At 39.5% G+C, this 19281-nt stretch overlaps 1 protein-coding gene across 2 annotated transcripts in view; it reads right to left on the bottom strand.

Annotated features, from left to right (window-relative positions):
* Positions 1 to 19281, bottom strand: part of MYOM2 (myomesin 2) — a 178996-nt gene that overhangs the window by 97012 nt on the left and 62703 nt on the right. For both annotated transcript variants that reach the window (XM_089679521.1, XM_089679520.1), the window contains 5 exons: positions 13249 to 13337; positions 12163 to 12210; positions 7742 to 7906; positions 2446 to 2607; positions 1528 to 1669 (listed from right to left, as the gene is read on the bottom strand). In XM_089679521.1, the coding sequence (XP_089535647.1) occupies positions 1528 to 1669; positions 2446 to 2607; positions 7742 to 7906; positions 12163 to 12210; positions 13249 to 13337 (606 nt within the window). The remainder of the gene's footprint in view (positions 1 to 1527; positions 1670 to 2445; positions 2608 to 7741; positions 7907 to 12162; positions 12211 to 13248; positions 13338 to 19281) is intronic.

Here is a 19281-nt window from a genome sequence, read left to right on the forward strand (position 1 = left end):
CACAGGCAGTCTAACTCCTTCAGGATGCCACATCAATACTTGCCATTGCCAGAAGGTTTGCTGTGTCTCCCAGCACAGTCTCAAGAGCATGGAGGAGATTCCAGGAGACAGGCAGTTACTCTAGGAGAGCTGGACAGGACCGTAGAAAGTTCTTAACCCATCAGCAGGACCGGTATCTGATACTTTGTGCAAGGAGGAACAGGATGAGCACTGCCAGAGCCCTACAAAATGACCTCCAGCAGGCCACTGGTGTGGTGTGAATGTCTCTAACCAAACAATCAGAAACAGACTTCATGAGGGTGGCCTGAGGGCTGAACATCCTCCAGTGGGCCCTGTGCTCACTGCCCGGCACCACAGAGCTCAATTAGCATTTCCCATTGAACACCAGAATTGGCAGGTCCGCCACTGGCGCCGTGTGCTTTTCATAGATGGGAGCAGGTTCACCCTGAGCATATGTGACAGACTTGAAAGGGTCTAGAGAAGCCGTGGAGAACATTATTCTGCCTGTAACATCATTCAGCATGACCGTTTAGGTGGTGGATCAGAGGGGGTCTCGGGAGGTATATACATGGAGGGACACAGACTTCTACAGGCTAGACAATGGCACCCTGATGCTATTAGGTATCGGGATGAAATCCTTGGACCCTACGCTGGTGCAGTGGGTCTTGAGTTCCTCCTGGTGCACAACAATGCCCGGCCTCAAGTGGCAAGAGTATGTGGGCAGTTCTTGGAGGATGAAGGAATTGATACCATTGAATGGCCCCCACGCTCGCCTGACCTAAATCCAATAGGGATAATCCTCTGGGATATCATGTTTCAGTGCATCCGAATCCGCCAGGTTTCACCTCAGACTGTCCAGAAGCTCAGTGATTCCCTGGTCCAGATCTGAGAGGAAATACCCCAGGACACCATTCATTGTCTCATTAGGTGTATGCCCCGACTTTGTCAGGCATGCATACAAGCACGTGGGGGCCATACAAACTACTGTGTACCATTTTGAGTTACTGCAATTAAATTTCAGCAAAATGGACTAGCCTGCTGCATCATTTTTTCACTTTGATTTTCGGAGTGTCTTTGAATTCAGTCCTCTGTAGGTTGATCGTTTTCATTTCCATCAAACAATGGGGCATCTTTATGTTCCTAACACATTACCCAGTCCATATCAGTATAGATATCCAGCATGATATTTTTCCCCATTGAGATCTGATGTGTATTCAAAGTGTTCCTTTAAATTTTTTTGAGTAGTGTATTTTGACAGATAGTATTTCATAGTAATTAGTAATAGTTACTGCATTTCATTACTATTTTCTTCCTTAGCATTAATTATTTTACACACCTGTTATCTGATAATATTTTCACTTTCACTTTTATACATCTTCAAAGTTGGGAAACATAACAGTGCTGCCTACACATGTCTAATTATCCTTTAGATAAACTGCTTAAAGGTCTTTAAAATATAGGTAAACTAATAGGTAAAGATGGGGAATGTGGTTAAATTAATGAAAAAAAAACATTGATGACACTTACTTATCAATAAAGTATCCAATGACTGGAGCTTCGCTGGCAGTGTTTGGTGGCTTCCATGATACAATCACATAATCTTTGTTAGCATCATGGCACTCAATATCCATTGGTGCACCTGGTGCCCCTAAAACCAAAGCTGCAGCATCTTCAAAGAAAATAAAATAGGAATCAGTGGCAATTTGATTGGATATTGGTAATCCAGAGGAAAAAAAATTTCAACATAACTGTGTTAATGCTTCTGCTATATATTATATAACGTATAATCAGGTGACCTTGGAAGTTCTGATTTAAAATTTTTAAGTACCACAATCCCCATATTAGATATTTTCATGCAGTTTTTTTCTTGTTTTATATATTCAGACAGCCTTCTATCTTAAAAAATACTCACTTTTACTTACAAAAGCATTTTGCAATACCGTGAAATTTTACATTTATTGTTCTTTAATGTCCACCAAAGTGACAGACAGAAAAAAAAAATGCTAGCTGCAAGACTGGTTTATAAACAAGTACTGGAATTAAATATCATTATTTTTTTAATTAGATGTGGCTGATCTTTTGAACAAAAGGAAGAACCTGCTGTCAGGTTTCTCATTATTTTATATCAGTGTTTCTCAATTTTTTTTCAGTCAAGGCACAATCTCGAGGCACCCCATTCTAAAATGTCAAAAACTACACAAATAATGTCAAACGAGCTGTAAATGTAAACAAAGGGGGGTTATTTACTAAAACTGGAGAATGCAAAATCTGGTGCAGGTGTTCATAGTAACCAATCAACTTCCAGATTTTTTTGTTAAAGCTTAATTGAACAAGCTGAAATTAGAACCTGAAGCTGAAATTAGAAGCTGTTTACTATGCACAGCTGCACCAGATTTGGAGTGCTCCAGTTTTAGTAAGTCTCCCAAAATATACCGAGGCACATACCAGCAACAAAGAGGAATCCACTGTGCTGACTGACTCCACCTCTAGTGACCATTCTTAGAGTGTACAATCCTTCATCATCCTTATTCAAATGTCCCATTGTCAGAGTGGCACGTCCTTCTCCAAAATGCAGCTGGTGCCATTTGGATTCTTTCACCAATACATCTGAAAGAAAATCAAATTGGAAAGAAAGAGTGAAAATCCTTTTACAGTCATAGCTGTTCAGTATTTATTTGAGCTAAGTATTTAGTTACTCTTCCTAGTGATTGCTGACACTCATGGAGTGCATCAAACCACATATTAAAATGGTATGAAACCCAAAAGCAAATATACAGGGAGTCACCATACATAGGGAAAATGGGAAATTGTAGTTAAATGTACCTTTATTTGCAAAATATTCTTTACAAAATATTTACAAAATATTATCTATGTGTTGGCCACCTCTCTCTATACACAGATGAAGTTCTCCTCCACTCATAATATGAGTTTGTTGATTTTTGTATAGAGACTGTTTATGTATGGAGACTTTTGGGACACCCTGTATTGCAGCTAAACTTTCTTAAAGGTGATGGCTGCATTCATTTTCTTTTTTAGGATTTCTTTCTTCTATTTTCATCTGGTGATCCAGCCAGTAAGGCTGACTATACATTATGCATTTTTGTTGAGAATTTTGCTTTAGATTTACCAAAAACCATATAATATGAAGTCAAACCTAAACAACACTTTCAATTGTATCCAATTAGGGAGATCCTTGCATTACATAGTTGAAGGTAAATCTAAAGGAAATTGGGCAATAACTGGACAGAAAATTGTAAGAAAATTGTATAGTGTATGGCCAGCCTAAGTCATCCTTCTGGCTGAGCCATTGTATTCTCGCGATGGGGGAAGCCATTTGCAAAGGGAGAAGACAGTGACTATCGCTAGTGGCTATACTAGCCGCTAACGATAATCGTATGTAAAATCCGGCAGGCTGTTTGTACCTAAATTGATTGATTGATCAACTTGGGTACATTCAGCCTACCCAGACATGGTCCGAATCTCAGCCAGTTCAGCAGGTGGCCAAGATTTTAACCGTCTATGGCCGACCTTGGCTGATGTTTGGCTTCAATTTGTTAGTGTATCTAAATATATTAGTAAATCTAGCACTCCCCTACCCCCAGACTGACAGTGATGCTGTCCAAAGGTGGCCCCTGTGCTCATTCATCCACAGTGGAGGCACACTAATACAGGACGTGTGTTACTGGTCAGTTCACCAGGTGAAAACAGAGGGAAAAAGCTTAAGAAAAGAAAACTGATGCAACCACCACATATATTGATTAGTAAGCTGTGCATATTACATTTATGGCTTTGGGTTTAATACTATCTTCACCTGGCATGTATCATAATGAACAAAGAACCATAAGTTATACATATATCCTTGGTATAACAATAGTAAGACACACTGGAGATAATTCACAAAGGGGCATCTTACCACATCCAGGTATGCGGTAAGATACAGTACAACATTTTTCAGTAAGTTTTTTGGCATTCACTAAAAAAATCCTACTAAAATACTGCATGAGTTATTTTATGAAGTCATGTGGTATTTTAGTAGGGAAAACAGGCGGCAATGTAAAGCCTGGCAGTAGCCGGCATATTTATCAATAGTAGTAAATGACATGTTGTTAAGGAGTGGGCAGCCACTGGCATCCTTAACAACTAGTAACTGTCATGGTTGTTAAGGAGGGGGCACCCGCCACATCTTTACCAACCGTTGAGTCATCAGCTGTCAGAATTGCAAGCAATGAACAATTAGGGGAAAAAAATGTAGTGGGGTGCTCCCCAATCCATACCAGGCCCTTTTGGTCTGGTATGGATTTTGAGTGGAAACTCCATGCAAAACATTTTAAAAAGATGGCATGAGGTCCCCTCAAAATCCAAAGCAGACCCTTGTCTGAGCATGCAGCCTGGCAGGTCAGGAAAGAGGTGGGACAAGTGAGCGCACCCCCCCTCCTGAACTATACCAGGCCACATTGCCTGAACATTGGAGGCTGCTTTGGGGTAGGGGGGGCTCTGCTTCCCCCAAGGCACCTTGTCCCCATGCTGATGGGGACAAGGGCCTCTTCCCCACAACCCTGGCCAGTGATTGTTGGGGTCTGAAGGCAGAGGGCTTATCGGAATCTGGAAGCCCCCAGGTCCTGCCCCCCCCATGTGAATGAATAGGGGTACCCCTACTCATTCACCCAAAAAAGGTGTAATGTAAAAAAACACAGAAGGCATTTTTTTGCAAGTCCTTTATTTAAAAAAACAAACATTTTTAAAAAGTTCCCCAATGTAGATCTATCATCAATCTCAATGCCTGCCGCCACCGTCAACCTGAGAGAAAAAAAAAAGCTCTGCTCCCAAAAAAAGGCTCCTGCCATCTAACAGCTCATAAATAACTAAGGGGTGGTGCCACCCATTGATGTCACTGGGTAACACTTCCACCTTGTGACATCATCGACCCGGCATGCCTCTGGTCGAAAACTGCCTCCTGTGTTTTTTTACACTACACTTTTTTTTGGTGAAAGGGGAGATATTTAAAAATTATTTTGACAAGTAAAAAATTGATTTCTTGAGGTTACCTTACACGATCTAGTCCCTTCTCCAGCAGTTATCAAGAGCAACATTGTGGCTTATCTTATTAGGAGACTAGTCCTCCTTGAGTTTTACTGGCAGGTTGTTTTTTCCTGCTGCTACACATTTCATATTAGTTGCTGTATCCTTTGTACACATTGTCGCACCCACCGTCATATGCTTATTGTGACTGTTTTAGGTGCATCTTGAAGAATCAGTTTTCATAGCATTTGCGGCTTATGCCCTATTGTAACATGCTGCAATTTAGAAGACGTCTGTACTTTACTGTAATCTGTTGCACACCTTTAAATAAAAAAAATAAAAAAAATTGATTCCCCCTCACTTTATATCCCAGTGACAGCTGTCACAAAGACAGAGAGGGTATAGTTTCCCTGCGGGGCTATAGACAGCAATAAAAATCTGACAGAGAGTCTAACCTTTTCCAAGCCTTATTCAAAGCTAAAAGATACACTCTAAATTCCAAAATGGCAAGAGAGCTTCGTGGAGGCCAAAAAATGACCATTATTTGTAAACCATTACATTGAAATTGATGTATACTCTAGCAGTACTGAATGAGTAAAAACTAAAAGTCAGTATAAAGTTAATGTTTTACATCTCCTTCACAATAAATGTCTGCTGTAAATGTCAGCCCTTACTTTCTGTGTGAAATGTCATGACAAGATATATTACACAAACTGCATGCAACCTTTCTGAGCAAAGTATATTGGTTTTAGCATTGCACACACCTGTAGCTGTTAAGTGCTGGGTGCTGATAGAAATCTAGCAAATACAGACCTTGACTGCAAATCAGTTTCACAAACCTTTGTTGCAATATACAGATCCTTTCAGAACCAGCTGGATATCTGAATGGAAACTTCCAAAATGTCCACACAAGGTTTAAAGGGTACAGATCTGATGTATCAATACATTCATCTAACAAGTTTCCCCACTACCACCAATCATGTTCAGATTTTCAAGATAGGTGTAGCCCCTCTGCCCTAAGCTTGCGTGACTATTTCAGTTCCGTTTTTTTCCTGTTTTCCCCTAAGCACAGAGTTATTGTTTGCTTCTGCCTGCTGCTGGGGAGTGTCTCCAGAAATAATGTGGGAGGCTACAATGACCTGAGTTATGAATATTTATATCTCCCTGGCAAACCACTAGGAGGTTTATTGCCAGTGGTGCAGACTGGGGGAGGATATAAATATTCAGGGGAACCCTCTGAAAGCTCTCTTGCTTGCCTGGTAAAGAGGTGTTGCTGCCAAGGTTCTTTTCCCCTCAAGTGCCAGGGAAGGGCATGCTGAGCTACAGAAAGGCCCAAGCCTGGGGAATGAAGCTTCCTGTTATCCTGCTGGAGGATATATCCAAAGGAAGTGGAACAAAAAGGTGATTGCCTGGATTGGAGGACCAAGGGTTAAACCTTGTCTGATAGAGAGTGTCCAGACATGTTAGAGACATTGCAGGAAGTTTGGTGTCTCAGTCATTGGTCCAAATTACCTGTGACTGGTGCCACAATCTCATTACAAGTCAAACCTTGAAATGTCATCCCACCTGACTTCTGGTGATCCCTAATAGTCTCTATGTCTCTATGGCAGGCTGCAATAAATGGCAGCCATTTAGGAGTGAAGTCTGTCTTTCTTTCTGCCCGGCCGCCGTGTGCATCCCTCTCCTGCTTCTTTCTCCAGAGTTGCCTTGCTATGATCCTCATAGCAGGGCTGAGGACAGGAGAGGTGGAAGGTCTGGATGGAGGGCAGGAGCTGCAAGCAGGTGGTTGGTTGCTAGGATGCTGGGTGGTCCTAGCAACCAATTATCAGCTTGTTAACAAGAAAAGTTGGACAGCTCTGGCCCTCCGTCCAGACCTGCCCTGTGCAAGGTAGGACTGAACTGCTGCTGTGAAAGGGGAAGGGGGAGGGGAGGACACTGCCATAAAGGAGAGGTAAGGACACAGCTATAAAGGGGGCTCAGGACATTGCTATAAAGGGGGGCTTAGGACACTGCTATAAAGGGGGCTCAGCACACTGCTATAAAGGGGCGGCTCAGGAAATCGCTATGAAAGGGGAGCTCAGGACATTGCTACGAAGGGAGGCTAAGGGGTGTGGGTCACATTGACATGAATGGGGAACTGTGACATAAAGAGGGGAGACTGTGATGCATAGGGGGACTGTGATGTGCGGGGATGAACTGTGACATGTAGGGGGAGTAACTGTGATGTGAAGTTGGGGACTAAGGACACTGATGTAAGAGGGCGAACTCTGAAGTGCAAGAGGAACTGAGAACACTGATGTGAGGGAACTGGGTGGGGGCTGCGATGTAAAGGATCAGAGTCATCAGACATATATGCGATTCGGATCTCTGCTCCAAGAAATTAGTAACTCTTAGTAAAAACACATTGATACATCAGAATTGCATGTGCAGTCTATACTAGCATATTAGCTCTTCATATTCTCTGGAATATTCTTAAATAATTATATCTGCTTTGGTGGCTGAAATTACATTCATACATGAAAACTGTTGTGTATAAACCGTACAGATACAACATCCAATAAATGTAATGGCTTTAGTTATATACATTGTTTGTTTGTTTGTTCCCACTTAGATTTAAAGGTTGTCCATTAAGTTATTTTTACACTATTCATTAAAAGCTGCTACCAGCACAATTGAATTAGAACACTAACAGGTTTTTAAAAACAAATACTCAAAAACTCACCATCTCTGTACCATTCCGCCTGGGGCCGCAGTCTGGTAAGGTCAGGAGTTAAAAGAACTGAGCACGACAAAGTTAGCGTATCACCTTCAACTCCAAACGTCACACCAAAAGTTTCCAGAAACTGAACTTCAATGTGGGTAAAACAAACTAAATCTGTCAGAGGCACTGAAAGAAAATTGGTGTGTTTTAATTATAAATTGAAAAAAGCATGGGTTATGGACAGAGTCAGATTTATCATATGGCACAGTACGTTGGTGACAGTACAAACCGGCCACTTTTTTTGTATGAATACCAACCATATATTTTTTATATTTAGAAGAAAATTAAGTAAGCTAATAGATATTTATTTTACATGAACTTATTGCATTATAAACTGTCACAATATTCCAATTTAGGGTTAGAAACAGTAATACAGTAAAATGTTATGTGCAAATGAAAGTGATGCAAACAAGGCTACTGCTTTACGCAGTCCCTGCAGACCCTGAAGACTCGAGTGATGGGAATCTGGCCCTGGTCATGAGTAAATTGATGGGTCAAAGACCATGGCATTGTCCCCTAGAATAACACATTGTTTCTACGATCAATTATCATTTTAACATGTGTCTATGCCATTTTTAATAGATGTGTTATATAATGAAAGTTGTATTTTTATGAATTAACAGTCTGGATGCCTGTAAAATCTCAATCGTTATATATTTTTTCATTATACGTTGATTTGAAGAAATTATGGCATTCCTGGTGATGTGAAAACACTCAACTCTTGTTGTATATTGTATTGTTGTATGTATCGTTCCCTAACAGTTCCTATTGAAGAATGTGATGTTACAAAGCCTTGTGAACAACAGGCAGTCCCCAGGTTGCAATCAAGATAGTTCTGTAGGTTTGTTCTTAGGTTGAATTTGTATGTAAGTTGGAACAGGTATATTTTTTAGGGGTAATTCCAACCCAAAAATGATTCGTAAGTTTTGGATAGCATAGGGAAGGGTAAACTGGCAATGCAGTGATGTTGAATTGCTGACAGGTCCACCAGACAGTAGGTGGCAGCATGCGGTGAGCAGCAAGATAGCCACCCAACAGTTTCAGGGAACAAAGTGACGTCATGCTGCTTCCGTTCTTAAGTACAAGTCAGATGTAAGTCGGATGTTTGTAATTCAGGGACTGCCTGTACTGCATTTTTGCAAGGTTCTATTATAGTCATATGTTACAGTGTTTTTATACTATTTATATTTTAAGGTTCAGTCAAAATGCACAAGGAAAAAACAGAGAGGTCTCTGATACTTAAAGCTACTGTATAGTTTAGCGGGGCCATTGCTGTTTCCCTTTTAAAGAACTGTTTCCCTTTTAAGACTGCATGTGGTCAGAAAGGGTTTGATTGGCTCAGCTCTCAGCAGTACTGGAGTGTTTGTGGGAGTTGCAGTTTCATTACAGAGGCAGACAATGTAACTTTATACTGCACAGGACTACAAGACCAGGATGCTTTACAAGGAGGAAGGTGGGTGGGGTGAGCGACGTGTGCCTTTGCAGAGGACATGTGGGAGCTAGTCTGCAGTCACTACTGTTGAAGTACACTGACACTGTTTCCAGAACAGCAGAGGTTGCTAAGGACAACGGTTATCTATAGCAGCTGCAGTCAGCAGCAACTGTGATCATTGGTACCAGTCACCCACGATGGCCGTTACCGACAGCAACGACATCTCCCACCGCAAAGAGAGGTCGGAGTGTTGGAAATCGTAGAGGAGGCGTGTGACCATCCCAGGTGAGGCACCTCAGAGATTGTGCAGCACCAACAATTGACAACAGAAAAAAACTAGCAGAGAGACAGAGCCCCATTTATCATCCTTTCAAGGAGTTAACCCCTGGATACTGTTCTAATTAGATGTGATGAACAACTGCTAACAAGTGAGATGTCAGTCCTTAAGAGTGCTCTACCAATTCACTAACACAGGCCTGTGCAACACATAGACTCACACAGTGTTACAATCCTACAGTATACAAGTGAATTTGGTACTGAGCCTAAAGAGATGTCAGTTTAGCTGGGGACATATTGCTGCTGTAGTTGCAGGGGGTAATACGGATCTATAGCTATACCGGTATATACATATATATACATGAATATTGTGTCTATTGATGTTATTGTGCCAATTCTAGAAGGTTTGTGTATTCAGTGCATTTAACTGCTAATTTCCAAGTTAATTTGCAGTCTATTTGCAGAGTTTTACCTGTCTTATTAAACCTGTTATAAAACTTCCCACAAATTGTACTGGTGTGCTGTGGATCCAATATATATATGGTTCATCACTGAAGTAAGGACAGAAGTGTCCGTTAATTCCAGCGGCTCCTTCGGGGGTGAGCGCTACAATAGCAATGCATACCACTTGACAAAAGTGCCACTTCGAGTAATAGTGTCACATGTGACAATTACTGTATATATTAAAGAGGTAAAAGTTTCAAGCATTATCAAGGTATAAAATTGCTACCTCTGTAATTTGAACACCTGATTTACAAAATGTTTTCATTAAATCAAAAGGCTTTTTTTGGTTTTCAGGTTCTGTTTGGCCTTTCATTTTCTCACATATATGAGGAACACTGTTCAAAATATTTTTTAATGTAACCACATTAGTGTTGTTTGATAAAAAATGCAAATCTGTTTAAAAACCTTAATCCTACTCAGGGAATACAGGGGTGGTGGCAGGGAATGGTTTTAAAGTATTTTTTTTTTTAGATTACCCATACAGTTGTAACCAGCTGGCCATTTAAAACAGTGCTGAAACAAATAACTGCTATCCCTGTATCGTTTCAAATAGTGTTGGGGACTCAAGTTATTAAATAAAAAATACTGGGTGGGGTCTCAGGATTTGGAAGTAAATGTTGCAGTTCTGCTTTAAAGTGGTAGTAAACTCTCATTTATTATTTTTACCTACAAAGCTTGTAATAAGACTTACCTGTAGCTAAAAAAAAAAAAAAAGAGCAAACAGGTGGCGCAAACACCTAGTGCATTATCCAAGGTTTATTAAAAATCTGAAAAAACGAAAACATACTCACAGACATAGCAGGTATGGAAAGCTTTGTATGATAATAGAGATGGCCGCAACAGAGGTGTTCCAATTGTCAGTGTGGTTGGATTCTAACACATTCGGGTAGCTCTGAAGAAAGGGATACGTCCCCAAAATGCGTCAGGAAGCCAACCGCACTGACAGTCGAAACCCTGCGCTCTGTTGTGGCCATATCTATTATCATACAAAGCTTTACATACATGATATGTCTGTGAGTATGTTTTTGTCTTTTCTTATTGTCAATAAACCTTGGATAATGCACTAGGTGTTTGCACTACCTATTTGCTCTTTTTCCAGTTGTTCATTGAGGAGGGCTGCTTTCCTGAAGCACTATCCATAGGCCACTCCTGTCCTGGTTCTCTTGGCTTCCTTTTGGCATTAGATTCCTGGAGTGCTGGAGAGTACACACTGTTATCTTACCTGTAGCTAAATGAATATCTCCTAAATGTGGCCAAAATTGTAGCATTTCAAATACATGTCAATATATTTGAGAAGGATATTTTTAAAATATATTTCAAATATATTTTTCTTCCATATTGGGAGTGGTGCTTTGTGTTTGTTGTGATTCACTGTACAGATGAAGTTAACAACCAATAATGTTATGATATGAAATATTTTTTAAAATTGAATACCTAAACCAATGGCGCAGCAATGTCTATATTGTAAACAGGCTTGCATCAATTTATAACTTACTGTAATTTAGGATGTATACTGCTTTAAGCAATATCAGAGTAGACTTTAAAAAAAAAAGCACCACAAAGTTGATGGATGACCACACACTGATTCTCATAAAATCCAAAATGTTTATTCTAAAATTTAAAAGTCCATAACAGAAAACAGCAAACAAAAAGAGCAAATGTTGATGCCTGTTATGCCAGTAGGTGCACCCCTAGAAGCCGAGTGCACACAAATATGCGACCTCTTGGCGCCTGGGCCTTACCGCCAAGCGGCCGCATATTTGCATGCCATTAGAAAATACATATGTGCTGAGGGCGCTTGCCCTGCACGCTCCCAGCACATATGTCCGTGACTGATGGAAAGGTCCCAATCTCCCCTTGTGATCGGGACCTTTTTCGATCATGTGACCGCCATGATGGCAAATCACGGCGGTCACATGACCCTAAAACCCCACCAGCCTCCCGGCTTCTGGAACTCTTAAAGGGCCGGGAGGCGCCTGCGCAAAGGGGTTAATCATAATCTAACGCTTGTTATGTTTAAGTGCCGTGAAACGCATCAACATTTGCTCAGTGTGTGTGCTGTGTTCTGTCGTGGACTTTTACATTTTAGATTAGATGTTTTGGACTTGATCACAATCAGTATGCAGACATCCATCTTTGCTATTGATATGCTAAAATAAGGTTTACTTACGATGTGGCACCAAACCAGGGTGAAGAGGCTCTTCTTCGCCTCTGAATCCTATAAAAAAAAAATGACAGTGTGATAATCATATTTTAATTACACTTTATGCACAAGTTATTTTAAATTGATCGTTAAATTAAAAGTAACTATTAAACAACCAATCTGCACTGCTGAATATATAACAATAATATTCTCTTATGTTCTGGGATTATGAGTGTGTCAAAGCATGGGACTAATTGGCAAGCTGTGACAGCAGTGAAGTCCCTGTCTCTCCTAACATGTTGTAAGGTCAGCAGGCAGGATCTCTATTCAAAGCTGCTGCCTCTCCCAAGACTGATAGGAAAAGTCAGCAGGCCATATGTACTGTATTATTGATGTGATTTCGAATGTGTGAACCTGGGCACCCCTCGTTAGTTGTGACAAAAGATCAGAGACCTGCCTGTTGTCACAGAGATTGCCAAGACCACAAGGCCAGATGCCCAGTTTGATCTTTTTTTTCTGAATTCTATTTTACTAAATGCAAACATTTCAGTAAACTGAAAAATGTCTACACCCAGTGCCAAGCATTTCTACTTGTTATCCCTTGTACCTTTCCATCGAACTTTCATGGCACTCTGCTTGCTTCAGTGAGTTAGTGAATGACTGCAAATGCCTGAGCAGAATCGTTATTGCAGACACCAATTCTCCAATGTCCAGCTTTAAGGCAATTCCACCAGGGAGCCCTATGCAGTAACCACAGATATACCAAGAGCATTGATAGCATCCTAACACCGACCTGCAATACATTTATTTTATAATAATTTGTCACACATTTTGTGTCGCTCTGCAGTTACACATAAGGCCCCTGGAGGATTTTCTCTATGCGCCTGTAATATTTTAAAAATACTGTCACAAGGGCACATATCAGATATATCCGAAATGACCTTTATCTAAATAAATGATCTATCTATGATTGACTGTTATAACCACAAGTGCTCAAAAGTTCTTAGGTTTCCCCCTGTTTTCCGCTTGTGGCAAAAAGCATTTTGTGTTTGAATCAATTCCCCAAAGAGACCATGATAAATCATCTTATATCTATGATGACAATTTACTTACTTCTGACAATGACAGCTGCATTGACGGATGATTGACCGTGCACATTTCTTGCCACTGCTGTGTAAGTATCAGTGTCATTTGTGTTAGTTCTGGGGAAAAAAAACATAAAAAATATGAATCACTTATTAAAGGATTAAATATCATTTGAATTCATGCATATTTCTTAGGATTACTCATTTTACACTACTTACATACAACTATTCTTCATTAAGGTATAACTAAAGGTAAAACCTTTTTTTTAGTTTTAGATAGTTTGATGAGAGTGAACAAAAGCAAAACAGGGCGCACTCTTTTTGTGCATTAACGTAGTAAACCAAGAATTTATTATAAAGCATACAAATGCATACTCACAAACCAATGGGGGATAAAAACAGACAAGAAGCGTCCATAATGACAGTCCAAAGTGATGATAGACCCTTAATGAGGTAAGCTAATGCGTTTCAGGAGACAAATTCCCTTCATCAGAGCTCTGATGAAGGGAGTTTGTCTGCCGAAACACGTTAGCTTACCTCATTAAGGGTCTATCATCACTTTGGACTGTCATCATGGACTCTTCTTGTCTGTTTTTATCCCCCTTTGGTTTGTGAGTATGCATTTTTATGCTTTATAATAAATTCTTGGTTTACCACGTTAATGCATGAAGAGAGTGCGCCATGTTTTGCTTTTTTTCACCAATATCAAGATTTCCCAATCTTTAAGGGCTGCACCTCTACAAATGACAGTTTCAGTTATCTTAGTCTGATTTGAGCGCAGGTTTCGTTTGTTCATTCATATAGATTGTTGAGAGGTTAACACCTTTTTCAGGTTTGGTTTTTGTTGCTGTCTGTGCCCCTGCTAGGATAATCCCCTTCTACTTGTCCTATTTACTGTTTTCACCAATAAAGATACGAGTTTTTGATGACCCTGATACCAACCAGGGATTCCTTCAGTTGCATTTCACTTGCTATTTTGGCTATGAGACAAGAAGTGAATGGAAATCTCCCCAATGAGATATGACAAAAAAAGAAGTTATAACCCTCCCTTTGGTTATAACCCTCCCTTACTCTATTCAAAATGAAAGGAAAAGTTTTGCCTTTAGTATTACTTTAAATTGTATCAGGATGTATACATCAGATACTGCCAATGGCGTTGATTTACTAAAGGCAAATAGGATTTTCACTTTGGAAGGGAAGTTTCACTTTGATGGTGTGTTGTCTTAATGGATGTACCCATCATTCTTGCAGTTGGATATTAGCAGCTGATGCATTTATATGAGTTCCATGATGAGCGGCATCTAGCCAGCCAGTCCCCCGACAATTTCATTTCCAATGTAACATATAGGGCAAGACTACGGCGTGACGTCATCATGCATGCTGGCCAGCCAGAGCTCGGCGAGGAAGATTAGCATGCTACACAGGAATAGGTTACTGTAGTGATATATTTTTTGATGTATTTATTTTATGGTAGCAATCAGAGAGTTTTAATAAAAGCTTAGTCATTGCTACTTCAAGATGGATCTGTACTGTTTTTTTCCTTGATGGTGACTCCTTGAGGTACGGAGGTGACCCATGCTGGAAATGCAGTCCATACCAGGACATGTGTGCGCTGTTGACTATTTACAATCTACTGGCCCACATCATCTGGTAAGAGGCTCTTTTATTGGTGGTGGAAACACAGGTCTACACTTGAAAATTTGAAAATTAGTTTGACCATTTATGAAATAATGGTCCATGTTATTTGGTAAACTGCTCTTTTTATTGGGGTATATGGTGGTGGAAACATTAGGGTACACTTGGAAAATAGAAATAGAAGTGCACTGAGTTAACCTATAGACTGTTATACAGCAATTTGTGGACATTTTCTGTACTGGTTTTGAGTTTTTTTCACAGCACTTGTATCTTAATTTATAGTATGCTTGCAGTGGCACTTTAATGGGTATATTGTTCATAAGTAAGCATTTGTTGTACTTCATTGATATATGAATTGTGTGAATAGTCACCTTTGTTGAGAATTTAGAGCTTCATTTTTTATTTCTGTTTAATTGGTATCACAATTGTAGGGTGGCTGCTTTATTCTGTGCACAGTGTTTGCCACAGCACAGATTATTCTCTGGTTTTATAAGTTGAACTTTTCAAGGGAATGTTTCCCCAAAGCTTAGTGAATGTGATGTGAAGTTTCACTTTGTAAAGAATACCCAATCACATGCAAGGAAAGTTAAAAACAAAACTGCACACGATTGAATGATGGAAGTCAGCCCATTCACTAAGCTCTTGGGATAATTTCCTTGCAAAGTGAAAAGCCTAATGTATTTAATAAATCAACCCCAATGTCTTTTCATCTGCTAAAGAAAACTCAAGCCTCAGAATACCATGACAAACAATAAGCACGTCCTTCAGACATGTGCTTGTGTATCAATTGATTGCTGATTATGCACCACTGTACGCCGTACAAAAAAAGTATATTCATGTAAACCTATCAAAATGATAGAAAAATTAATATGTTGCATACAAATTTATATATATATATATATATATATATATATATATTTATCACCTTTTCATATGCATAAGTACGACTGCATTTCTCAGGTATGCCACTTGATGGCACTCATTGAAAGAAAGTGTTTCATTATACTAATACACTGCCTGTAAAATATACAGCTTCAAGAATAAATGAATAACATAAATATTTTTTTTAATTACATACAGCTTCAAGTTACTTGATGAGAAAAGTATAAGAACATTGTTAGTAAAAGTGCCTGCAAACATCCTACGACAGATACAAAAGATATGTGTATTGTATGCAGTGTGTTGGGATGTCATTGATCTCCCCTCCACTGGTGGGTCAAAGGTACAGTTATTACTATGCCGATTTAATGCAATTTAGTTAGGAAAGGAATGTGGGGGTACTCTGTTTACAAATGTGTAATACCCTGTTTATCATCCCCAGTCAGCCAGATTCACAATTTTAAATGTTGGTGCATGGAGGATGCTCTGGTAAAAAGAAATATTCCTACTGTCCAGGGTACTGTAATTCAACAGAACTGTAACGTATACTGAATTTTAAAGAAAAGAGTGAGTCCACCGAGGACATTTGTTCTGTCCTATATCAGATTTACCTTTATACCACCAGGATTCATTAAACCATCATAAATTGATCAATTCAGAGTTAAATGCTTTGAAAAATATTAGTTTGAAATAGGAAATCAAAATAAAGTGCTTCTGAACAAAGCTGTGTATGTCTCTCATTCTAAATCTGTAGGAATGTATTTTAATTGTTGTAGCTAGGAATACAAAAAAAAAAAACAATACCCAACCTGAAATCAGGCTAGGTTATTATATTTATAAAGGAATGCGATAAATACCAAATCACATGGAAATGCAGATAAATACATAAATAAAATAAAAAATATATTTATAAATGTCCGTAATTCATATATAATTCCAAACACCAATATAAGTGATTAAAAAATCTCTTAAAACAAGAAAAAACACTGTGTAGCAAAATCCACCACCGAATGAAATGGGTAAACTCACCAGAGCTATTTGCTGATCAAATTATAAATCAGCAAAAATAGCAATTGCTCTGGGAGAGATGATCTGTTGGAGTATCCAGGAGCAATAGACTGCAATCAGCCAAATCAGCACACATGGAACAGCTTTAACTGCAAGTGGTCATCATGCCTTCATAACTTTGGAAATGCTCAGGGAATCAAAGAAGAGTATCATGGTGCAGTATATTAAAACAAAGATAATTTTTATTGTAGCCTTAAATATGCACTCACAAGAAAGGTGTCCAACCGACACCAGCAATATCAGCAATATCAGTCTCAAAAAGCTAAAGCAGGGACGAGCCTCGCTCACCACAATCACAGCCGACAGTCTCGAGGAGCGTCCTGCCCTCCCATCCACTAAGCCCCGCCCTACGCGTTTCAGCATCCGACGTCTTCAAGGGGCGGCATGCTGATATTGATATTGTTGATATTGCTGGTGTCAGTTGTCACCTTTCTTGTGAGTGCATATTTAAGGCAACAACAATTTTTTTTTTTAATATACTGCACCATGATACTCTTCTTTGATTCCCCGAGCATTTCCAAAGTTATGAAGGCATGATGACCACTTGCAGTTAAGGCTGTTCCATGTGTGCTGATTTGGCTGATTGCAGTCTATTGCTCCTGGATACTCCAACAGATCATCGCTCCCAGAGCAATTGCTATTTTTGCTGATTTATAATTTGATCAGCAAATAGCTCTGGTGAGTTTACCCATTTCATTCGGTGGTGGATTTTGCTACACTGTGTTTTTTTCTTGTTTTAAGAGATTTTTTAATCACTTACATTGGTGTTTGGACTTATATATGAATTACGGACATTTATAAATATATTTTTTATTTTATTTATGTATTTATCTGCAGTTTCATGTGATTTGGTATTTAGCGCATTCCTTTATATATTTTTGTCACTTACCTTTTCTTTGGTTAGGTTTTCAGCTTTATATACAATTTATTGGCGCTGTGTCTATATATTTTACATAGGTTATTATATATGCAGGAATGTGTTTAAAGCTCACGCATGCCGGCACCTACAGGAAAAATGCACTGCTATTTAGCAGAAGTGTAGGGCTGCCATTATTTCTTAAAAGCACCCCTACGCATCTGAAAACGTAGCACATTTTATGATGCGGGAAACCACACGGTGCAAAAACATGGATGCAATATTAAAAAGATGCAGGGGGTTCCTGCCTGTGTTTCCCACCAGTAGAGCAGCTCATTCAAATAAATTGGCTTCTTTGCCTGCACAAACTTGACCCACACCAGTCGCATAGGTGTAAACCTAGCCTTAGGGGATATTAACAACCGTATTGTACCTAAACAAAAAGGGAAATGCTAGAATTATTACAATCCAGTGTGAACAGCTTACCACAGCTTTGTGGTTTGGTGATCCTAGCTATACCTAGGATTTATTCGTAGATGTACCACTTGGTGAACATTGAGGGATAGACTCCTTCCTGTCTCTTTAGCTGTCCTTAGAGTGACGTGAGAACTCGAAGGGTCTATGACGATGGCATTAGTCTACCATCTGTTTGTGACTCTCCTGAGATCATTCAGAATTCATTGACAGCTAAATTTGACCTCTTTATGTGGGTTTTGCAATCCCATAGACTTGTATGAGAATGCAAAACCAAACAAAAGCCCATCTACTCAGGTCATTAAAGTATATGTAAACCCTAGCTATTATCTTTTATTGTTTGTACTTTTAGTCTGGTAAAAAAAAATATGTACACCCAACATTTCATATTCCTGATAAACCCCTGCTGTACCTTGTACTTGTGTAAAAATGTGCAGCAACAATACAGTTCAATACAAGTGGGATAGGAGGACCCTGCTCCTTGGAGCCTACAATCTAAGAGGGAGGGGCTAGTGGTACAAAAGGTAATAACTGTGGGGGATGGACTTGTAGGAGGAACATAAGAATCCATTATTAGCTGAGGGCAGGATAGGCTTTGTATTGCTTCCTTTGTGTGAAAACCCTGGTGTTCCAGGAAACAGGAGAAACTGACAACAATAGGCATGAGAACACAGCGTGGTCAGTTCTCCGACTGTGCTGAAACTTCAGTCTTCTCTCTTCCAATGATCAGACTTTCCATGACAACCCCCACCCCTTCCTTGCACAGCCATTCACCTGGAAGATCAGTGTGTTGCTGTTTCTCCTTCCCTAGCTCTTATGTAGCTGAGAACAAAGGTTATGTGATCACTTATATAAAATGGACAAAGGGGATTTATAATGTTTTTTTTATATTTATACACAATTTGTTTTCCTTTCATTTCTATTTTAAACTGAATGGGTTGTTTTAAAAGGAAAGGGTTTGAAATCACTTATAAATATACCATTGGAAGCTAGTTGGTACATATGTTTAATATGTATAAAAGAAAAACCTATTAATCCCGACAGGTATCTAGTGCTGTCCAGTTCACTTTGCAGTGTTATGCCAAGTAGTTTTTAATCCCTACCCAGTTCACCTCTGTGAACTACAGAACACCTACCCTTATGATAGGT

The sequence above is a fragment of the Staurois parvus genome, unplaced genomic scaffold, assembly GCF_062004578.1.
Source record: "Staurois parvus isolate SC_StPar_1 unplaced genomic scaffold, SC_StPar_1.0 ptg000226l, whole genome shotgun sequence".
In the NCBI taxonomy this organism is placed as follows: Eukaryota; Metazoa; Chordata; class Amphibia; order Anura; family Ranidae; genus Staurois; species Staurois parvus.